Raw genomic sequence first — 23,414 nt, 5'->3', positions numbered from 1 at the left:
CTATAATATCTGATTACTTTATCTGTGACTATATCTATAGATTTGTGGATTGAACGAATTTACTTTGAGCTAAAGTATGGATCACTAGAACTTGTTTCCACAACATATCACCAAGCGTTGACAACTTTGGATAATGAAGTGTCTGCTCGATTTGTTGATATACTGAAGGAGCATTCTACGTTAAATGCAATTTGTAACCCTTGATAACTACACAATAATATTATAATATTTACATTTCAAGATTATATAAAATATACATTATTAGGTATAGTTTGAAGTCTTAAGCTAATTCATTCAAAATATTTTTAAGCGTTGCTAATCTATTGTCTATTATTTGTATTCCTTTGAAATCTTTCTTAAATATTATCGTTTGCAGTATCTACAAATAAATTACCTATCCAATTTTTCAACTAATATATTATTTATTGCCTTGATATTTTTTTTATACTTTATCACCTATTAAATAAGCACAACACATAAACTCAAAAACTGTCGTACAAATCATTATTATTGTTGTTGTTGACATATTTTGAAATAATATATAACATGTTTTATATTTTACATTTAAGCACTCAAAATATAAAATTATATATTATCTAAATTCAATATATACATATATTTACAAAATATGCTACCTACTGAAAGTATCAGATACTTATAACCGTGGTATTACATTAAATTATTTAATATTTAAAAAAGTATTTAGTAAATAATTTACTACGTTTACCTACTTATAATGATGCTTCAATGATTGTAATTTACAAAATTCATTGAACGAGTCAAGTTTCTTTTGAGTATATTTGGCTATTTTTTTTTTTTTACCAGTTTAAAACTATTTTGCTTCACACACACATTATAATAAATTACATGGAATATAATTCTCTCTTCGAATATTATTTTATTCTATCCTTAAAATAATAACAACGTTAACATTCACTTAACGGAGACTAATCAATGAGGGGTTTCCAACATTTAATGAACCTCACAAACAACATTTTTAGAATTATTAACTTAACTGATATTTTATTTATATTGAGTTCAGAGTTGTTATATATAAATTATATTGAATCGGCATTGAATAGCGATATTTTTTCCGATTATTTTATTTTATTGTCCTACAGTTGCGTTCGTCCCCAATGTGTTAATAATTATTTAATTTGTTTGAATAAATAAGTACTTTGGTGCGTTACCTATTCAGTATCACCTGGTACAGTGGTGGACGGTGGTACGTACAGCACGACGGTAGACGAAAAAATGAATGACAAATTGACAAATAATACCATATTACTGTAGCGAGCTGTGACTATCTTAATAATTTACTTATATCAATCACATTATAAATGTACGTAATCATATAGTATACGCGCCGCGTAAATATAAATATAATACGCGAGCGCTCGCTCGTGTAATAGTAATAATAATATCAATGGTACCGCGTCTACAGTGCGTGTGTAGTAGTGTAGTAGTAGCGCGACTATATCGCGTCTACACCGCGTAGCTAATAGTAAAGAGCGCATGACCATAAGCGGCGTTTGGCACTAGATTTATGACTACGTATATAAATAATTCTAAAATAACATAAACTAGGATTTGTGTTGTTATAATAAATGACACCACAAATAGATATATGTTAGACATCCGGTGTGTGCAAGCGTGTGACGATCTCACGCTAGGCCTAACCGCAAGATGACCATGTATGGTCATCTGAAATAATAGAAGGGACAGGGACAGAGACCCATCGAGGAGAGCTGCTGGACAAGCGTCCATCAGACGAACAACGAGCTCCAAGAAGAACAGTCTAGCTAAATACTTAGTCACATCTCGCTGACCTACAGTTTCACTATAAATTAATTGGACTTAGAACATTTTTTGATTAAATAATTATTATATTCAAGTGTTAATAAATACAAGTAGGTATTACAATCATTCTCGTATTTCATTTCAATACTTCATCAGTAGTTGTGCAGTTGTAGGCACGTTACATTACCATGATAGTATAATGGTATAATCATTGATTTAAAATCAATGGTATCATTAATAATGAAATGTATAATTATCTACACTGATAAACTGTAAACTACTCTGTACGTTTCAATATATTCGTTGTCATTGTATTTTTGCCTGCGAATATTTTTATTATCGTAATGACCCGGTGTTTTTATTTAAGCCGGGGGTGTCCAAGACATTGAGGACCCCCCCCCCCAAATACGCCACTGTATATTCGTATGTTAATGAACAACCTTACCTATATAATATTGAAATATGTGGTCCAATATCCAGTTATCCTTTAGAAATATATTTTTTATTTGCGGCCCAATACCCAGACAACAAAATGTTAATTAAATTAAATATTTTATAAGAAGTGGTTAGATACAATTTGCACCAATTATACTGACTGACCGAAAAAAAAAAATCAATTGTAAGTCCGTTAATAATGGCCAATGGGACAATTATTGCACAAATAACATCGAATTTGATATTTTGTATGGCATTTGACATAATATCCAATAGGTAGGTCCGTACAATACATTATATTATTCAAAGAAATAACTTAATTGGTAACTAAGTTATTTTCTAATATATAGGTGAGATAGAGCTACTAGAGCCAAAGTTCTGGTTGGAATAAAATAATTATCTACAATAAATATGTACATTCGGTTTATTTGCGTCGCTCGCTATAAACTATTGTAATCCTATATTTAACATTTGACATTCAAATACAGTAATTTCACATAGGTAACATTACAATATTGTCAATATTTAAATACGAATATGAATATTCTAACAATGGTTAAAAAGCGTCCCTTTTAACAAATTAGGATTAACATTATTCAGGGTTAAATGTGGGATGAATATGCTTACACAATCATTATTTATACATTACATAGTATCAGGGGCGCCATTTCAGTTTTTTTTTAAGGTGTGCAAACAATTAAAGAGGCCAATTTTTTCCCACCTCCAGGCCAATCGTTAAAAATACGTTTCTAGTGTTTTCAGTTTTTCATTACAGATTCATTACAGTATCAAAAACATATTTTTATAGTTAACACATTAGGTATGTATATAATAGTACAAAGTGTCCGCGTTCTGCAATGTACCTTTTTACCAGACCGTACAAAGTGACCGCGTTCTGCATTTTAAACAATGGACAGTACAAAGTGACCGTTTACCTTTGAAATTATTATTTTTTTCAATAAAAGTCGTCTGTACCCGTATAATTTAATAGGAAAACGATACAATAATAATATACAATGAGGTATATTGAATTTTCTTCTATCAGCATATTTCAAAGACCACAAAACTGGATATGTTTTATATATATTTTAAAGAACAGATAAATATATTATATTATAAGTATATTATATTTAACAATATTATAATAGTATTATTAAAATTACATAGTAATGATCTCAGAAAAAATTAATTAATAATTATGAATAAATTGACATACCTATCGTTGTTTTTTTATTTAAAATACCTAACCTAAATATGATAATTACTTGCACACGACTATGTACCTAGTAAAAGCGACACGAGTTACCCACGCCTGTCAAAGATCCTTTAGTATCCTTAATTAAATATTTTAAGTGAATTAAGGATCTATTAGTATGTTCATCAAAAAAAAAACAAAATTTTTTCAAAAATGTAATTACGTATAATGACTGAAGTTGTACCATAATAATACAATATGGTTCCTTTAAACAGTTATAACGTTTATATTGAACGAAAACGACATAAAAACGAAATTAGCAATGGTCAAATGCTCAGAGTCTTGATAAATATATAATAATCAGAGTTTCAATTAAACGACAGTGTGTGGAGCTCACAAGATTCTATTACGAAAAGTTCGTCTGGACAACGATATTAATTCTAACAGCATAATTATTCGCTCTGAGGGTAGACAGTGGCGGTGATTTCTGAAGAGCTGTGGAAAAAAGCAGAACACAAAAAAAATAAATATATATATATATATATATATATACACATATAGCGGAGAGAGAGAAAAGGTAACGCAGTGAGGAAAAATGGTCGTTTGTTAATGAACGTTATATTGGGTATAATCGACTATAATTGAAAAAACTCAATGATTTTCTCTCAAAAATATTGTCACAATTCAAGTTTATGATAGGTATTTTTACTCTACCGCCAAAATGGAGTGAGTTCTACTGCGTAACGCATTTGTCTAATTGTCTATGTAGTATTTTAGTACACGTGTAAGACTGAGACAACACAATATGTGGGTATGACGTAATAGTAATGATAATATTACTAATATTAGGTACCATTTAAAGGTGTTGAATGAACACAGCGAAAAAATAATAGACTTAATAATAATAAATTCGATTTTTTATATCAGATCGTAAAAAAAAATTACCTTATCAGTTATCAGTCATCTTTATCGCCCGCCCTCCAAGACTGCTTTATAAAATGCAAATAAATGCAATAAATTGCTATACAAATTAGGTATTATCTAAATGAGCGAGAGGGGCATGGCCTTGCGATAGATCACAACTTGTTTTTTTCTTATAAACGGTAACTGTTGGTTACAGATAGTTATATTAATAGAAAAAAATTGGGTAAGTGGATATCACTTTACTGTACAGTAGGTTACAAGAAGGTTAGTGTAATGGATGGTGTTAAATTTGAATTCAATGATATAATATCATTGTATAAGAAAACGATTCTGAGCGAAAACGGTCAGTAAGCCTATGATATTATATTACTAAGTATATTTGATGATATTATTGTAAATAATGTAATTTATATATTTACCTATCTACGTGGTACCTTGTTTTAAATTTTCAATTCTTAGCTATAAAAATTGAACATGTTATACATTTTTAACTAAAAAATAATTATTAAATTTTGAATTTAACAAATGTTGTCAAAATTCGAACTTCGAATGCTTATAAAAAAAATGTATAATATTTTTCAACTGCTATTGTAACAATATATTCCTGATATATTACATTGCATTAAATTTTCACGCTTTTTTAACAAACAAAAACATACAATTTTATTGGTATTTGTAGAAAACAAATATGGTGCGAGAAAAGTTGTCCCGCGAAAACAGTTTTTGTTATGTTGTACATTTGTAAGACGGAGACTACACATGCGGGTGTGACATCCACTTAAGAGGAATGCTACCCATGCATTTGTTATCTCCGTTTTACACACGCACGACATAGCGAATAAATTGTCGTTTCAATGGTGCGCTGTTAGTTTTGAATTTTGATATTAGAGTGATTTAACCTATAATCAATTTTTTTAGATAATAACATTATCCGTGCTTAAGCGTTGGCTTTTATTCGATATTTTAATTTTCAAACGAGATATGATCATTTTTAGTTTTTGATATTTCACAAGGTAATTTCGAAAAATCGTCAACGCTCAAGCACAGATAATGTTCTTAACCTAAAAGTTCCTAACCTAAAAGTTTTATAATACGTCAATTCGCTCTAGTATCAAAACTAACAACACACAATTGAAACTATAATATAGTGAACGGCAATTTGCTATGTCGTGCGTGTGTAAGACGGAGACAACAAATGTATGTTTAGAGTCCTCTTAATACATACCTATTTAATTAATACAATTAGTAATCACCCACTATAATTACATCGTACGACTGTACGAGTAGTGATTACGAACTACAAGTACCTAGGTATAAGACGTGTACAACCGATTAATTATTGAATTAGGTATCGACTTTAATGTTGTTTACTATTAATTTATTACTACCTATGACAATTTATTTTTCCACTCACAAGACGTACTGTACGTATTGTAACAATGATAACATTTTGTTTTTCCGAGATATGCGGCAGCAGCAGCGCCGCCGCCGCCGCTACGAGTATATAGGTACCTACGTAACGTCGCAAACACAAGAAATGCGTACCTACGACTTTGAAATTAAGTACCTAAACAATTTTTTTGTTGTATCATAAATAATTGTACCCATTTGTGCAGTTGCCAGTCGGGATAAATTCTGACAGCGTTACAAGTCACAATGAAGACAGATTAATACTGTGAGCGCCTATGGCGCTGATGGTTAGGCGGGTTCCCCTTACGCCAGGGCCTGATTTAGGCATTTTGTGGCCTTAGGCAAAATAAAAACGCGGCCCCTTATCTACAGTAGCGTTTATACCCCCCCCCCCCCCAACACACACACATAACCGAGCTGTATAAAACAAAATAATAATTAATATTAATTTAGTATTTAGTGACTAAATAAATACTAAGTAAATACTAATTACTTATGCATTTTCACAGACATAATTATAAAGTTATTCATTTATTATCTCTATAGGCTACATGTTTCTTGTACCTATAATTTATTAATTAATATATATATATTATATTTATTATTGATATTGAAAACAAAATTAAACATTTCTTTTTTTTATATTATTTAAGGGGGCTGCAGCTCACGTAATTTTCATACGTTTTAGACGGTGGTAAATTACACATACTTCGGAATGTCCAATTTAAATTTTTTATACATGTTTGAATTCATTGATAAATATCTAGGTTTCTTAGGAAGTAGATTTTCAATTTTCAATTTAAAATAACCATTTTTTTTTTTAGAAATCCCATGAAATAATTGTATTACATTTGTATTTATTTTGGGCACATCTTATTTTAAATAAAAAAAGTGATTCCTAAGAAACATAGTCTAGAAGTTTATAAATTCAACCATTTTTTCAAAATTAAAATCTGTCAAACCAAATTCTCCCAGTTTTGTCTAGCTTATTGGTCTAAAAGTTACTTTTTTTCATTGACTGGAGCCCCCTCCCGCCCCCTAAAGGTTTATTTTATGATACGGAATTTAAATATATTTAAAAACACATTAACAAACAAAATTAATGTTTAGATTGGTCAAATATACAATAGTTTTGACTTTGCAGGACTTACAGCCCCCTTAACTGTAATAGACAATGCATTTTTATATTTATAATAGAAATAATTAATAAGCTATTTTATAATATTACTTTTCTTGCATTTTTTTTAAAGCATATTCATTTAGTATGTCATCAAAGTTTAAAGCAGATGTAAGATCGCTTTCTATTGATAGTAATCCTATAAGTTGTCAATTCTTTCTTAATAAAAAAAGATTTTATTTATTTTCATGTACATTTTATAATGCGAAGGATTAATCACTTCATTTTTTTTGAAATATTATATGTTTCTTATATTTATTTTATACAATGAAAGGTGGAACTCTAAAAAATAAAAAAATAGTCTTCATAGAAATTTGAGGCTTTCCTCTAATAACGGAGGTCATAGGCCTATCCTGCTTTATGGTAAATATGGCCCTGCCCTACCCGAAGTCGTACGATTGTATGCATTTCACTGACATTTTGCTTTAAGCGAAGTGTATTTCATAATATTAGTAGAAATCATACCTACTTACCAACGCATATAGTTGATTATAAAAGCATGTAAAGTTTTGAAAACGAAATTAATTTATTATAAAAAGTAAAACGATAACCAATATAAAACTATATCTATATAGGCAGTGTTAGGCATAGATAATCAAATAATCTAGATAAGATAATATATATTTTTCAATATAATCATCTAGATGAGATAATAGATTAATTCAAATAAAATTATTTAGATAATAGATAATTTCAAGAAAAAATTATCTAGATAATTTATAAAAAAAAAAACTTAGCTGATGGCTGATTATAAAAAAAAAATTTAATAAATTTACATTGATATTTCATTTATTTTATGTTACATGAACCGTCAACAGATTGGTACTAAGGTACATTTGATTACATAAAAAAAAAAAACATTTAACCCTTTCAAGCTCACATAATGATTGAATAGAGATATAGGTATTTTTGTAAAAATCTTTTTTCCTTAGAACTTTGTCATTAGTAATTGTATGCCATAATAATAGTTTTTGGTTTTTAATTTTTATCAGAAAAAATATTTGTTGTCAACAATATTTTTTATCTCTATATTGTGTTATATTTTCTCTATATTTACTTTTTGTATAGTGAAATTGTGTGAATAAATTTGTATATAAAAAAAAATAAACTATAGAGTAAATTATTATCCATATAATTTAAAAAAAAGACAGTTTTTATTATCTAGATAAGATAATAGATAAATCATTCAAGTTATCTAGATGAGATAAAATATACGAAAAATGTATCTAGATAATGCTCAGCACTGTATAGTTTCATCCCGAAACGGAAGGTACAAATAATTATTGTTTCCGCGTTTCGATATAATCTGCTTGCCCAATTGAATATTATTATCTTTAACGATGCCGACCAAAGTCAGAACGTCGTCTGCGATAACCGTCGTGGAACATCTTACTGATTGGAGGTATCAGCAGGAGGCGCTAAGGCTAGTTCGGGAAAACTTTTACGGCTGCGACAACAACAGTTGGCAACACAATATTGGTTCAAATATGCATCATCAAAACAATCAATTTTATATAATGCAGAAGTCAGAATACAAGTGGATGATGGAGTATCTACAAAACATAATCAGAAGAATCATATTTGTTATCTAATTGAGATGCCAATACTTCAATAATGGAGGAAGTCGACGCTTCAGTTTGGGTTGAAATAGAGTTACTTGATTTGACGAAACACAATCTTTTTCAAAATATATTTGTCTTGAAAGCAATCTCAGGGTCTCATCTAAACAAATGTAAAATACTTACATAGATTGTATTATTCTATAAATTAAAGTGTAAACAGTATACACACAGGTAGGCATGCAATATAGTAAATTAACCACAAAATAACAATACATTCTTAAGCAGTATTATTTCTTACCATTAAATAATACAGGTATGAGGAATGAGGCTGAAGTCTGTTTTTTAAATCATTCAGAAACATATATGTTTCAAAATGCTTGCCACAAACGCTATAACGTTTTTTAACCACATCATCAACTGAAATTGATAGACCACAATTTTCAATCCATTTTGCACATCTTGAATCAAATTAATATGATTCATATTTAATATAATTAACAACTTTTTTTGATTAGTATTAAGTACTTACCTGATTGGATCATTTTTAGGGAAAGCGAGATAACTAACATTTTGCTTTTGGTACATTTATTACCACAATTGTTTACCGCACATTTAACACTCGGTCTATATGCCTTATTCATGATTGATTTAAAAGTTTAAGCACAGAATAGACAGAATAAATAGGTTTAAACTTGTAGCAATAAAATAAATACAATCACTGAATAGCACAAAAATACAAATAAAAAGACGCTTATCAATTATCAAATGAATAATGATAACTGATGAAAATTGTGCGCGTTAGGCCGTCACCATTCTGCGACTCATTTATCAATGATAAAATAATAAAATAAAGGGGGAGAAATTCGTATTCGCATAACATTATTAGTCGCGAAATGGCTGCGTACCTGTATCTTTAGTGCCCTAGTCACGATTACATCTAGAGTGTCCTTTCTGATTCTATCTATTCTGTGATACCGCCTCGGCCGCCGCCCACAACTGCGTCTTGCGGCCCTCCGTCTTTGATGTGGGTACCAATTTTTAACAAGACGTGTCCGACCTATACCAATTATTTATTTCGACCGTTTGCTTTGCCGAGCCAAGCCGGAATCGTCCGTCCGCAATCCGAAACGCGTTTTTCTGCTTCCCCTGCGCACCTGTCCGCGTTGCTAGTCGTACCTTTACCGTTCAGACCGTTCCCCGGTACGTCTGACGCCTTTTGACGGTACCGCTTACCGTCGCATTCTTTATTCTTCGTCGTCGCCGGATCTGGTGGACATACAAACATGACGTACAACGACTCTACCATGGTGCGCAAGTCGTGCATTGCTAAGAAATGTCTGTGTACTTTTAAGGAAAACCGCAACTATAGTGGTAAGTACGTCCTGCTTCATTAATGTTGTTTCTAACAATAACAATGCGGGGCTTAGAATCGAAGTGAAAATTTTATCTTGATTTCAAAATCATTTACCTATTCGTATTTGTTTTTTTTTTTATTATTATTTAAATTAAACTTAGGTAATACCTACCCAGGTTGGTATATTGATTTTATAATTTTACGATGTCTATTATATCGTTGTACAATGTCAATTTAATTGTAGGTAGGTATTAGGTATGATTTTTAATTAGAATTTAAGAGTGCGTTACATCCGCATGCGTTAGCTCTGTTAATTTAAAAATCAGAGTGAATTGACCTATTATAAAATTTAGAATTAAGAATATTATCTAATGAACCCGAGGTTTTTTTTATATTTTAATTTTAAAGTAAGTTATGAGTACCTATTTTAAAATAGTAAATTGTTTGTGCATTTTAAAATACTCTTAACCTGCTTAAAAATTAAAATCTAAAAAAAAACCTAAGAGATTCACTAGATAATAATCTTACCTTTAGGTATGTAGGCATATGGATAATATATACAACAACTAGATTAGTAGTTTTAATGATTTTACTTCTTTCATTCAATTTAGACTTTTTTTGGGTAGGCGGCTTTCTACCAAAAATTAATTAGCAATGCCATAGACTAAAAATATTATTAATATTTTTTCTTATTGACAATTTTATCATTTCATTTTAATAATATACTTAATGCAATATTGAATAGGTAATGAGTAGGTACATAATTCTGTTGAAATTATAGTTATCAAAATTTAATAAAGATCATCGATTTAAAATTATAGTTTTTAGGTGATTTTATCTTCTTAGGTAAGTTTTGTAGGCAGACTTACTTATGTTATTTTATCTTTTAAATAAATGCAAAATTATAAACTATATTATTGTGAGTTTAAGTATTCTGTAATATATTATGTATAATGTTTATACATATATAAAATATCCTATATTATAAATGTTCAAAAAATATAACCATATAAATTTGTATATTTAAAAAAAATCAAATACAAGTTAAATGTTAAAAAAAAAATAGTAGGTACTTGCGTATTATATAATTATAAAAATAAATCGGACTTTTGGTTAGAATGCCTTTTATATCATAACTAGCTGACTTTGTTATTTGTATAAATCAGGGATGGAAAACGTTTTTAATTTTTTCGTTTTTGTTTTTGTTTATTGATTTAAAAAATATCGTTTTTGTTTAACGTTTTTGAATATTACGTTTTTAAAAACGTTATTTTCCTATTGTTTCCAAATAATGTTTTTGATAGTATATTTTTTTTTTAATATTATATTCTTATAACTTTTAACTTTCAAGTTATAATAGTAACGCGAAATATAGAAATGCACTTAAAAGTTGAAAATTAAAATTAATTATTATATATATTTATATATAAAAAAGGTGGGTAAGTGGATGTCGCTCTGCTATACAGTAGGTTACAAGTGGGTCACTGTATAATTGACTGCGCGAGTGTTCTCGTGAATATTTTAAATGTGTTATCTAGAATAGAGTTAATACCGAGGTTAATACTGTTGTGTTATAATATCATATTTGTATCATTAATTAATAATGTATCATGTTGTGGTTGTTAGATATGTGTGGAGAGTTACAAAATCCATAAACATATATTTTAAAGGTTTTTTTCATTACTGTAGTCTCTAGCACTAGTTTATTAAAGATATTAAAATGCAGATAAAAATAGCAGTGTGCTATACATTTTTTTAGTCACTAGAAACTCCAAATATGAGATATTATACTGCTATTTTTTTGCATATTTTAAGTATTTTAGATTTGTGTTATTTTTCAAGTTTTGGTATGTTTGACTATTATGTATAATAAAATGATTTATTTTGTATTTTTATAAATCTTGTTTATGTAAACTGAAAAATAGTAGAAACAATTTGTCATTATGTGACTAATAAGAAAAATACCCTCATTTAGTTTTATAATTGTTAAATATTTGTATGCAGCCCGGCAAACAGTATTCAATTATGGCACCTTATCGGTGCATTTATATACTTTTGTCAAGAATATTCCGTCATACGTATTTCAGCATCAGTCAGTTTTCCATACAAATAATTATTTAATAAATATAAGTTTTAGATTCTGAGTGGAGTGAGGAAGCCATTGGTTTTACAACGGTGTTTATTTATTTATTTATTTTTTATATCCTGTATACAAAATTTCCACCAGAAGGAGTGTTTCGATTTCAACACATAGTACCTTATCTTTTAGCAAATTGGATCAAGATAATACTTAAGAAAGGTCATTTTCGATTTTCTCAATAATTATTTAATGCCACGGGAAAAACCACTGAAAAATTACAAAAAAACACTAAAAATGGGACTTTAATTTCCAATGCTTTGTTTATCACTATAAAAACGAATAAAAAAATTATAATATTATAATATTAATTTAACTTACATGATAAAATAAATAATAACAATATAAAATATCCAGACTGACAAACCGTCTCCGCTCAGAAGCGTTTTTCGTATACAAATATACAATGATATTATATCATTGAATTCAAATTTAATACAAACCATTATACAGTGACCCAATTGTAACCTAATTTACAGCAGAGCGACATCTACTTACCTGATTTGTTTAAATTGTTTACAGAAGAAAAATGTTTTTTTATGCTTTTTTTTATGTTTTTGTGGCATATTATAGGGCATATTTCAATTATTTTTAGTATTATAAAATCTGAACCCTGCTTATGAGGAATCTTGCATTAATTTTTCAAAATTTAGATAGGTTAGGTTTAGGTTGGATAGTTTTTTATGAATTTCTAACACAAAATAGTAATATTTTAATAATGTTGTTAACTTGTTTTGTACAGGACTGTCATTGAGCAGCAATAGATTGCCAGGCCGTAGCTGGAATTCGTATTTTGGGTATCAAAATGGAAAACAGGAAGATACATTGATGCGCAGTGATTGGGATAGTAGTAACCACCACACACCTAGTCCATCTAGTGTATTGTTTGTTGTCAAAACAGTGGTAAGCAAATCAGCAACTATAAACAATGAAGCGCCTACTTGTAACCTACTATACACCAGAGCAACACCCACTCGCCCACCTTTTTTTATTGTAAACATTTTTATAAGCATTTTATTTTTTATATACATTTTATGAATTAGGCTATTTATATGTACCTACTATATTATTATATTATTTATAAAGCATTTTAATGAAAATACATATTTATAAAACTTTATTTTCACTGTACCAATAATATATGATTATTTTATTAATTATACATTATTTTGTGAACAAATATGAGTTTGAACGCAATCTGAATGCACCTATATTTGGGACAAAATACGGCCACCTAAATTCGTTCCGCAATCGTAGAGCTCCAGTAAAAATGCTATAATTTTCGACATCAGCATCTTTTGTGATAGAAATTTTGAGTTTCATGACTTTTATGAAACTTTTGTCGATACATCATTTTCGGTCGTTAAGTAACTTGAAAATGTAATACAACGTTCCTCATAAGTTGATTTTAGTATCTGTGTACACGATAAGTAGTCGAAATAATGCTTCAATTTTCAACTTCAGTACCTATTGTTGTTCGATGGGAAAGTCAATCTAGTTGGTGCATTGAGGAAGTCAAAAATAAAAATTCCCAGAAGTTTTCAAAAGTAGCTAGTTAAAATTGATTTGGGCTTTTGGGGTAGCTAAAATAAATGAATGTATATACATTAAATTCTAACTGAATGTTCAAATCAGCATTTTCTATACACCATATCATTTTCAAAAGTTAAAAGTTGACAAAGAACAGATATAGTGGACATTTGGAGGCTTTTTATGGAACATTCGTGACCTGCCTAATCTCAAAAAGACCTAGTATAAACTAGTATATTATGCGGCATTGATCGTCGACATACATAAATACGTATATAAACAAATGTATTAAATAGTTAAACATTTAAGATAAAAATACATTAATAAGAATACATGATAGAAGAATTTAATACATTTTTCATTAAGAGAAATACATAAATAAAGGTGAGAACATTTTAAATATTATTTAAACCATTATCGTATAAAATTCTGCAAAATGTTCTCTGTTTTAAATAATAAGCTCATAATGATTAAAGATAACTTATTAAAATGTATTTAATTAGTACCTTTTCATTAATCTATTGGCCATTAGATTTGTATTATACTAAACTAAAATAATTTCTAATATATAATATTGCATTCATAAGTCATTTGTTCAATTTCACCATCTATTATTTAATGGAAATTGTTAGAACATCACATAGGTATACAGAAGTGTTATCAACTAACGACAATTTTGGGTATCAAGATGGAAAACAGGAAAATACATTGATGCGCAGTGATTATGACAGTATAGTAACCACCACAGACCTAGTCCATCTAGTTTATTGTTTGTTATCAAAACAGTGGTGAGCCAATCAGCAACTATAAACAATGAAGCGCCTAACAGTAGGACTTCTTCAGTTAATTATGATTACAAAACATCTAGATGGACACCTGACCATCATGAACAGTGTTTTATTTTTATTTAGAATACCTACAAATACAATTTTGTATAACGAAAAACAAGTTATTTCAAAATATTAAAGTGAAGTTTATTTTAGAAATGTAATTTAGATGTATAAATAAGTATAATACAATATTACAAACTACAAAATATTATTATTTGTGTAAAACTCTTAAACTAGATTGCTTAAAATATATTTTTAAATTTACTTTATGTTGAATAAAGTGCAAAAAACTTAAAAATGTGCATTTTTTAATTTTTTTTAATTTTTTTAAATCAAATTTCAAATATTGATTGATTCAGGTACCACAAACTTATAAAATATAAAATGTAAAATTATAATAAAAATATTGTAGAATTTATAATTCAACGTTAAAAGTTATGATTTGAATTGTACAATTATATTTTTTTCTTTTACTTACTACAATATGTAAAAAAAAAATTATATTACATGACCAAGACATGAATATAGAGGTTATGTGTGTAAAAACCTATTTAAGTTACCACCATTACATAATTAGTAATAAAGGTAAAATAATTATACACTTTGACAAAGACTTAAATAAATTTAAAATAATCAACAAAAATAGGTAATTAATTACTAACAAATAAATTTAATATTATCTTATTTTCAGAATTGAATTTTTTTTCACATTATATATAGATTTATTTTTACAATAAATTTTACAACAATTCAAGCATATTTAAATGCGTTTTAAAAAAGTCTTAAAAGTAATGTATGTCAGAATTCGAAGAATACTATTCAGTATACTAAGCTAACCTACACATTTTGAAAATAATAAACAAAAATTACCAATGTAATTTGATGTTACATACAAAAATTATTGATTAAGCTAAGATTATTAAAACTATGACAAAGATTCATGCATATTTTATGTCTCTGAACTTGTCTAAAAAATAATCAATATTTATTAATGTAAAATATTCACTTAATGAATATAATAGCTGACAAAAAAAAGACAATATCATACATGCAAGGACCTTAAACATATTTTGTTAAAATTTTTTTTATATGTAACCTACACATTTAAATGTATTACTTCACTGTACTCAAATCTAGTTAGGTTACTACAATCAATGATGAACATAAGATTCAAGCATATTTAAATGTGTTTGAACTAGTCTTAAAAGTAATATATACCAGAACTTGGAGAATACTTTTCAGAATACTAAGCTAACCTAAATATTTTTAAAATATTGAAAAAAAATTAAGAACTATAATAAATAATAATAAATAAATATTTTTTTGGATTTAAATTTAAAAAGTTTTTTTTTATATTACTACGTTTTTAATTTTTAGCACTTTAGTACTGTACGCTAATGTAATATAAATTATAATGTAACCTATAAAATGTATTGATTAGGCTAATTAGGGCCATTATTACAATGTCCCGCTAAATTATATTTATCTGTCAGTTAGGCTAGCGTGCAGTTAAACGTAGCGGGGACTTTAGTGACGAGTTTAAAACAAACCATTATTACAATGTTACCGCTAGTACTAACCATTAGTTTAATAATTCTAAACGTAACGAATATTTTCATTGGCTGTTTCATTGACTGTTAATTGTTATGTGACAGCTGATAATGATTAATAAAATGTTTTGTGATATTGATAATTGATATTATTTTTTGGTTTTCTGTGGTTCTGTGCTAGACGCTAGTGCAAGACGCAAGTATTATTTTATTTTGAAATTTTAACTTTTTCCTTTTTTCCTTAGAAAAATTTATTACGCAAATAATAGAAGATGACACCAGACACAATAATATAATATACACACTGTAAAACCAATACATTCATTGGATTAAATTTAAAAGTGTAAAATATGAATATTTTTTTTACCTAATTCAATAGTGTATACCTCTTGAATTTTGGTTATATGCGCATTCCCTTATACATAGGCCCTCCTTCCAAAATGTATGTTTAATTAATTATGAGCTTATGGTATTGTGTAAGTGACATGTGAAATTGTAATGTGTAAATTAAAAGTATATTGATATGTTTTTATACCGTTTTCGACTTCTAAAATCTAAATGATTCTGCGAATTCGCCGCCTGGAGATTGAATTCGCACATGTGTGCAATAAATTGCACCAAATATTAAAGGAAATCGGGCAATCTTGAACATTATCATCTTTGTTTCGACCAATTCATTAGGGATTTATAAAAAAGTCCCGCAATAGCATATGATACATTTTTAATCGTTCGGTTTACGGAAGATACAATTACGCTTAACATATCTGCCACTGATATGAGCATTGTTCCCAGAACATAAAAGCGTAGAGTAAGTAGTACTTGGTTCATTTGAGCTAATGCCATATTCCTAAAAAACATTCATGTGTTAGGTAACCAAGATATTAGGTAGGTATACTCTATAAGATCAAACAATATTTCAGAACACAATTATTTATTAATACCATAATTTTATTATTTTATTTTATTTTTATTTTAATATTATAGTAGTTCCTATCTTTATATTGTTTTGGTCTTCTACGGCCAAAATTATTAAAATCATCAATAAACCCAATCAAATTATTTAAACTATTAATTTTAAGTTAAATATTTTATGGTCAAAAAAATAAAAAGAACACAGTGTCATAGCACAGTTGTAGAAAACACAGCAGCAAATGAGTTTCAGAATAGATCTAACTGATGAAAAAAACATCACAATAAATTCGCAAAGTACCTGCAAAAATATAAATATCCAGTGCTTATACTTTATGGATTCTTCCCGCTAGCTCCTTAACGGGCAATAAAGCTTGCCGCTAGTAAAGTGACCGCTATCTCGTAGTTAGCGGTAAAATTTTACGTAACGGTTCATTGTAATAATGGAATATTAAAAAGCAGCCGCTAAATGTATCCGCTACGTTAGCGTACACCTTAGCAGGACATTGTAATAACGGCCCTAAGATTATTAAAACTATGACAAAGATTCATGTATATTTTACGTCTCTTAACTTTTCATAATATATAATATAAAGAATATATGCCTCCATATATACTAATGAATATTTACTTAAATATTAAGGATGTAAAAACCATACTAGATAATAATAAATACATTTTTTTTTTATTAAAACTGACAAAGATTCATGCATAAATACATGACCTTGTACTTGTCTTAAAAATAATCCGAATACTAAATTAAATATAGAATTAAATATTAACTTTACAAATTTTATAGCTTAGATCACGAATAGATCACAAATATTAAACAATACATAACATGTATATAAGTAGACACTAACTACTATTAGGCAATTAATTTTAACATTATTGCATTATGTTAATTTGATTTAAATCCTATCATCAGTTATTGTATAATTTAAGTAATTCATTAAATAGAATTGTTTATTGTATTCCAAAATCTATCAAATTTTTTTAATATCGTTTTTAAATATACTCTTTAATATACTTTAATAAATAATAGTCTTCTAATTTAAAATTAGAATATTCATTTAGAATTAAATTTTAATATAAATATAAAACTGATTACTAACTTTTAATAAGTTATATTTAAATCTTAATCTTTGTTTTGTGTGTCCCCTCTGTTAGTAGGATAATCATTATGGATTGTGGCTAACATTAATTCTATGTCCAAGTCTTCCGTTTTGTTTTCCACATTTGCATTGTCTTCATCAACTTCTTTATCAACACTGTCTTGATTTTCTTGATCAGCTTCTTCCTGTTCAGGCATGACTGTATCTTCTTCATCCTCTTCTTCTTTAGCGGCTTCTTTTTGTGCAGGACCCGGTTTTATTTTCTATTTAACTTCTTTTACAGTCTTACCTTCCTGAGAGTTTTCAGTTTCTTCTCCTTCGCATGCATTTTCAGTTCCTTCTTCTTATTCAACATTTTCAGATCCTTCAGTGGGGACATTGTCATTTAACATCATATCCATGTTAACAGTACTTCTATTGTTATCTTGTTGATTTTTGTCAACGTCCATAAGAGACTCCGCTTGCAGATTATTTTCATGGGTATTGGAATATTTCTCTTTCCTAAAAATAAAATAAAGTAATTAAGACGAGAAGATTTGTTAAAATATTTAATTTTTCATTTACTCCATTTGAGGTTGATGGATTTGGCTGATTATGGTTTTCATGAATGTGATCAAGGCAATTAATTCGACTATCAAAGTGTTAAGAACATTTTTGACATCTGTAAATTCGTTTCTTTTGTTGCAGTACCTAAATCAAATTAAATATTTAATATAATTACTTTTATATAAATTGAGAGATCAAATCAAAATAGTTTCTCGTATTATTAACTGCATTTATAATAATAGTAAATGAGTTATGTAAAATTAATATTGAAAGAAATTCTTTTACAATTAATAGAATGTCAGCGCATTTTTCTCTCTCGCCCACAAGGAACATGGCAAATTTTACGTTTACAATAATGATCATTATCATTTTAATTTCTGAAATTAGAGTGAAATTTTCACATAAAAAATTTGAAGGTAAGATTATTTAGAGCCCCTCGTAGGATTTTTACTATATTTCAATTTAAAAGCAACTTATGAATATTTTAAGTTGTACAAATAATTTACAATTTTAAAATACTCATAGCTCGTATTAAAATCAAAATTTAATAAAACAGACTAAATAATAATCTTACCTTCAAATATTATAAGAGGTCAATTCGCTCTAATTTTAGAAATTAATATATTTATGATCATTATTTTGAACATAAAATTTGTTATATTGCTAGTGGGTCAGGAAGAAAAAAAATACGCTCTCTTAAAAGTCAATAAATAAAAACATTAGAACTATAATGAAATATATTTTAAATTATGATCTTATGGAACAAAATAGTATATTTAAAATGAAAATTTTTAGCTTAACTTACATTTTTCTATTTTAACTTAACTTAACAAGTTAAAAAAAAATAGTTAACTTCCCCAGCCATGGATATTACACATGTAGTTATAGAATATTAAACCTACATAATTATATTATTTAAAACTATGTATGTACTTGTATTACCATTTACCCATTTTAATGTTATATTACAAAACATAATATAGGATATCCAAAACACACATAAATTTGTCTTGGTAATAAATGTGCATATTTATCTAATATTAAAAAATTTGTATTTTTAATTCAATATAAAATATGTTGAGTGTATAAACGTTGTCCTACATTTATTGATTATTTATACTTTGGGTTATTTCCACCATTGTACACTAATTAGGTACCTACCTACTTTTTATGAACAGTGATTAGTTATTACAAAATACATTGTACCTAGCTTTAACACAAGCAACGAGACCATAAATCACAACTATTTATAATATTGATTAATTTGTTTTATTTAAAATGTAGGTACCTATATAATTCAATTTTAGTTCATATCCACAGCTGTTTAAATCTTAAATAATATACAGCGTCGGATGTCGTCGAAGGATGTTTTCGATTTATTTGTCTGATAAAGAGCGAAGAGCTAGTGATCGTGCTATATGAAAAAACTATTAGCTATACATACTTGTACAAATTGCTTTTCCGTCAGTCTTAAAATCGATGATGTTTCAGTATTGCTAGTGAGTCCAGTCTTATCGGGTGACCAATATAATGTGCACCAATTTATTGAACTATAGGTATTTCGTTTGGCAGCTGTCGGACACAGCCGTCAGTCGCGTGTACGACGAGTCTAAGAAACGTTCGACGGAAAACAGCTACCCAGAAATTCTGTGATCGGCCGACATGACTGACGGTGTACTACTACACGTCACAGATTATAGCGACATTAGAATCGAACCACTCAAACATCAAAGTTATAAATTAAACGCAACGTAATCACATACGAGACAAGCACACGCTGAAGCATAGATAATAGGAGATAATATAATATTCTTCTATTATCTATGTGCCGAAGCGTGCCACCGACTGAATACAATCCTGACGAGATGCAAACAGCGTGGAAAAACGTAAAATAAAAAAAGTGTTATTCGAGATTAAGTAAGTAGGTAGGTACCAGCTGCCCAGTAATAATAACTATATAATAACAATAATGTTACAACAGGTGCGTTGCCTAAACGGCCAATCCACGGCCAATATGGTACCAATCACGTATTTGGCGTTGCCTAAACAGCCAGGCCGCTTGTCTCATGCGTTGCCTTGACGGCTTGTGTGAATCCTGGCCGTCGCTAAACCGGCCATCCCGTCGCTAAACTAATTGTGCCGTAGTTATTCTAGCCGTTTAGGCAACGCACCTAACGTTTATAACAATCACAATTATTTAAGATAGTACCACAGATTATATAAAATATAATTATAATTATATTTCATATAATCTGTGATAGTACCTAAATTGTGATTACAATATAAAATATTATATCATTGATACATAGATCACGCCAATGAACAATAATATTATGAATATCGGTGAAAATGTATTTATTAGTCTTCACTAATAGTTACTAAAACATGATATTTTAGTGTACTAATATGATTGGCATGCTAATATGAAATTCAAAAATGATTAGAGCTAAAAAGGAAAAATATGCATGAACAAATTATTAAAAAATAAGCAAAAAAATGTTATAAATATTCATCAAAATTCCAAAAAAAACATTTTATGCTGTTTATTTGCTTACCATATAATACCATTTTATTGCTGTTTTTCAAAAAAATGGAAAATATGGAAAAATAAATTCATAATTTTTCGTATATGGCGGAAAACTGTTTGCATTTTAACATTTTATTGAACCAAAAAAATGCTATACGAAATATATTCGAAAAGATAGTAGGTAAATCTGCAGAATATTAGTGAGATGGAAATAAAAGGCCCATCGCACCTTTGTCGTTAAATTAATAGTCGGCATTTACAATAAATACCTATATCAAAAAATAGGTATTGAGTTTTATATTCAATATTATCATTAACACGGCTTAAGAAAGAAAAAGATCAATTTTTTTTAGAAAATATCAAATACGCATTATATGCTTACCAAGAAATATGCACTTTTTGATTCTTCCCTAAAATGTACGAAATATTAAAAAAATGCATTTAAAATTTTTGATTTTTAAACTCACCATTGCATAGCTCGGACTTCAAACTTGGGCTGCTATAAATTGAGAGCATATAAAATAATATGCAGCTCCTACAACTTCATAACCCTAGTAATTACAGTATGTTATGGGTGATTGTATTTTCTTACCTGGCATGGGTATATGGAAACTCCGCCAGTATTAAGGCCTTCCTCATGTAAAACTAATAAATTATATTTTTCTACTAAGTAAACTCAATAATTCAAAATGAAAAAAATTATTGTGTTACAGAAAGCTATTAATACTAAATAGTTATAATAATTGATTTATATTAGACTTAATGATTTGAATATCTACAAATTGTATCTCATAATTTTAGTTCACAGTTCAAAATATTATAAGTTATAACATTTATTGTCATAATAATATAATATATCAGCATATTTTTTTATTATTAGTTATTAAAATTGTCTATATCATTATTTTTAACGTAATACTGGTCATTGCAATTTGTATGATGTGTTCGTGCAATTATTATTTTTATTTTTATGTTTTTTAATATTTTTTAACATATACTTAACATATACTAATAAAGATAATTATGATTTTTTGTTTAATAATATTTTGCATATTATATTAATTGTATAGTGTATACTTAATATTTTTCACTAGTGGAGTTTACATGAACCCAATTTTACCTGTTTTATTTTTCTGGCGGAGCTTACATGCGTCCAATGTGATAAACTATTGTTAATATATTCGTGGGCATAAAAATGTATTATAACTTATTATAAGTATTAATATTTTGATATATATAATATAGTATATTAGTATATATTGTATATACATAATTTACACATGTGACGTATTACATATCCCTATAAAATATTTTAATTTAAGGAATCTTATAGGTATTCTTAAAACAAGTATTTTTTTTTTATTTAGATGTTGAAAACTGTAAAGCATGTGTAACTGAAATCACATATATTCTAAAAAATGCTGCCTGTCATGCTGTTTCTTAAATTTATCTTTCTAACAAATTACAACAAGTATATTATATTTAAATTTTATAAATTAAAATATATCAGACATTTATAATTAGTTATAACTATATATTATATATAGTCATTTAAACAGTTAATTAAATTATAATGAAATAACGATACGTATCAGTAAATTATCAATATTCCGTAGGTACCTGCATATAGATTGTTGTACATATTGTATACTGTATACTACTATAATACTGTACTCACCTAGTCACCTACATAGATTTTATTGCTATTTGAATTCCCAAACAATAAGTGCCGATGCATTGAAATTTTTGAATTAAATATATCTTATTACTTAATAGTTATTACATTGATGTTATTAATTTACCTATCTGTCTACCTATCCATTTACATTTAGATATTAAATTCAGTGATCGGGTGTTCTTATTTTGATTTACGAACTATAATATTTGATTAGGTAGTGATTACATTTACATATTTGCCATACTCATATATTGGTATGCATCTCCAGTGCAAATGAAACTTTGATAAGTAATAACTATCTATCAATATTGACTATTAATTTAATTAATTTTCCGTTGAAAATAATATTTGAATTCTAATTAAATTAAAAACCCATTTTTTAAACTTTCTTTTGGGGTGCAGCTAAGAAATTGAATCTTGATAAAATTCAATCTTATCAGAATATCACTCTACGTCAACTCACCAACGCTCCACCATACATTTCTAACACTCCACAACGATCTACATGTTAAAACGATTGAAGAGGAATCTGTTTTATATTACAAGCGATTCTTCTCACGTCTAGCAAACCATAATAACCCTCTAATCAGCAACCTAAATATCTTAACACTTTCCGATAATCCTCGCCGTCGACTGAAAAGGAGATGGTGTAGACTGTAGAGATATTTTACTATAATCTTTTACTATAATCACTCACTCTTTCTCTCTCTAAAAAATAAGAAAAAAAAAATTATT

At 27.9% G+C, this 23,414-nt stretch overlaps 2 protein-coding genes across 2 annotated transcripts; one reads left to right on the top strand and one right to left on the bottom strand.

The window, feature by feature from the left end:
* Positions 1–8,097: 8,097 nt before the first annotated feature.
* LOC100572261 (52 kDa repressor of the inhibitor of the protein kinase-like) lies at positions 8,098–9,250 on the bottom strand. The gene is made up of 3 exons (XM_003240736.4): positions 9,033–9,250; positions 8,802–8,961; positions 8,098–8,663 (listed from the first exon to the last, which is right to left on the bottom strand). The coding sequence occupies exons 1-3, from the start codon at positions 9,086–9,088 to the stop codon at positions 8,652–8,654; spliced, it is 228 nt and encodes a 75-aa protein (XP_003240784.1). The 5' UTR covers positions 9,089–9,250; the 3' UTR covers positions 8,098–8,651.
* Positions 9,251–9,415: 165 nt separating this feature from the next.
* Positions 9,416–13,076, top strand: LOC100572355. Its single transcript, XM_003240737.4, has 2 exons — positions 9,416–9,874; positions 12,737–13,076. Exons 1-2 carry the CDS (start codon positions 9,787–9,789, stop codon positions 13,030–13,032), a joined length of 384 nt encoding a protein of 127 aa, XP_003240785.1. The 5' UTR covers positions 9,416–9,786; the 3' UTR covers positions 13,033–13,076.
* Positions 13,077–23,414: the final 10,338 nt, after the last annotated feature.

The sequence above is a fragment of the Acyrthosiphon pisum genome, unplaced genomic scaffold, assembly GCF_005508785.2.
Source record: "Acyrthosiphon pisum isolate AL4f unplaced genomic scaffold, pea_aphid_22Mar2018_4r6ur Scaffold_20519;HRSCAF=21277, whole genome shotgun sequence".
Classification (NCBI taxonomy): domain Eukaryota; kingdom Metazoa; phylum Arthropoda; class Insecta; order Hemiptera; family Aphididae; genus Acyrthosiphon; species Acyrthosiphon pisum.
This window is presented reverse-complemented; position numbering and strand designations above follow the sequence as displayed.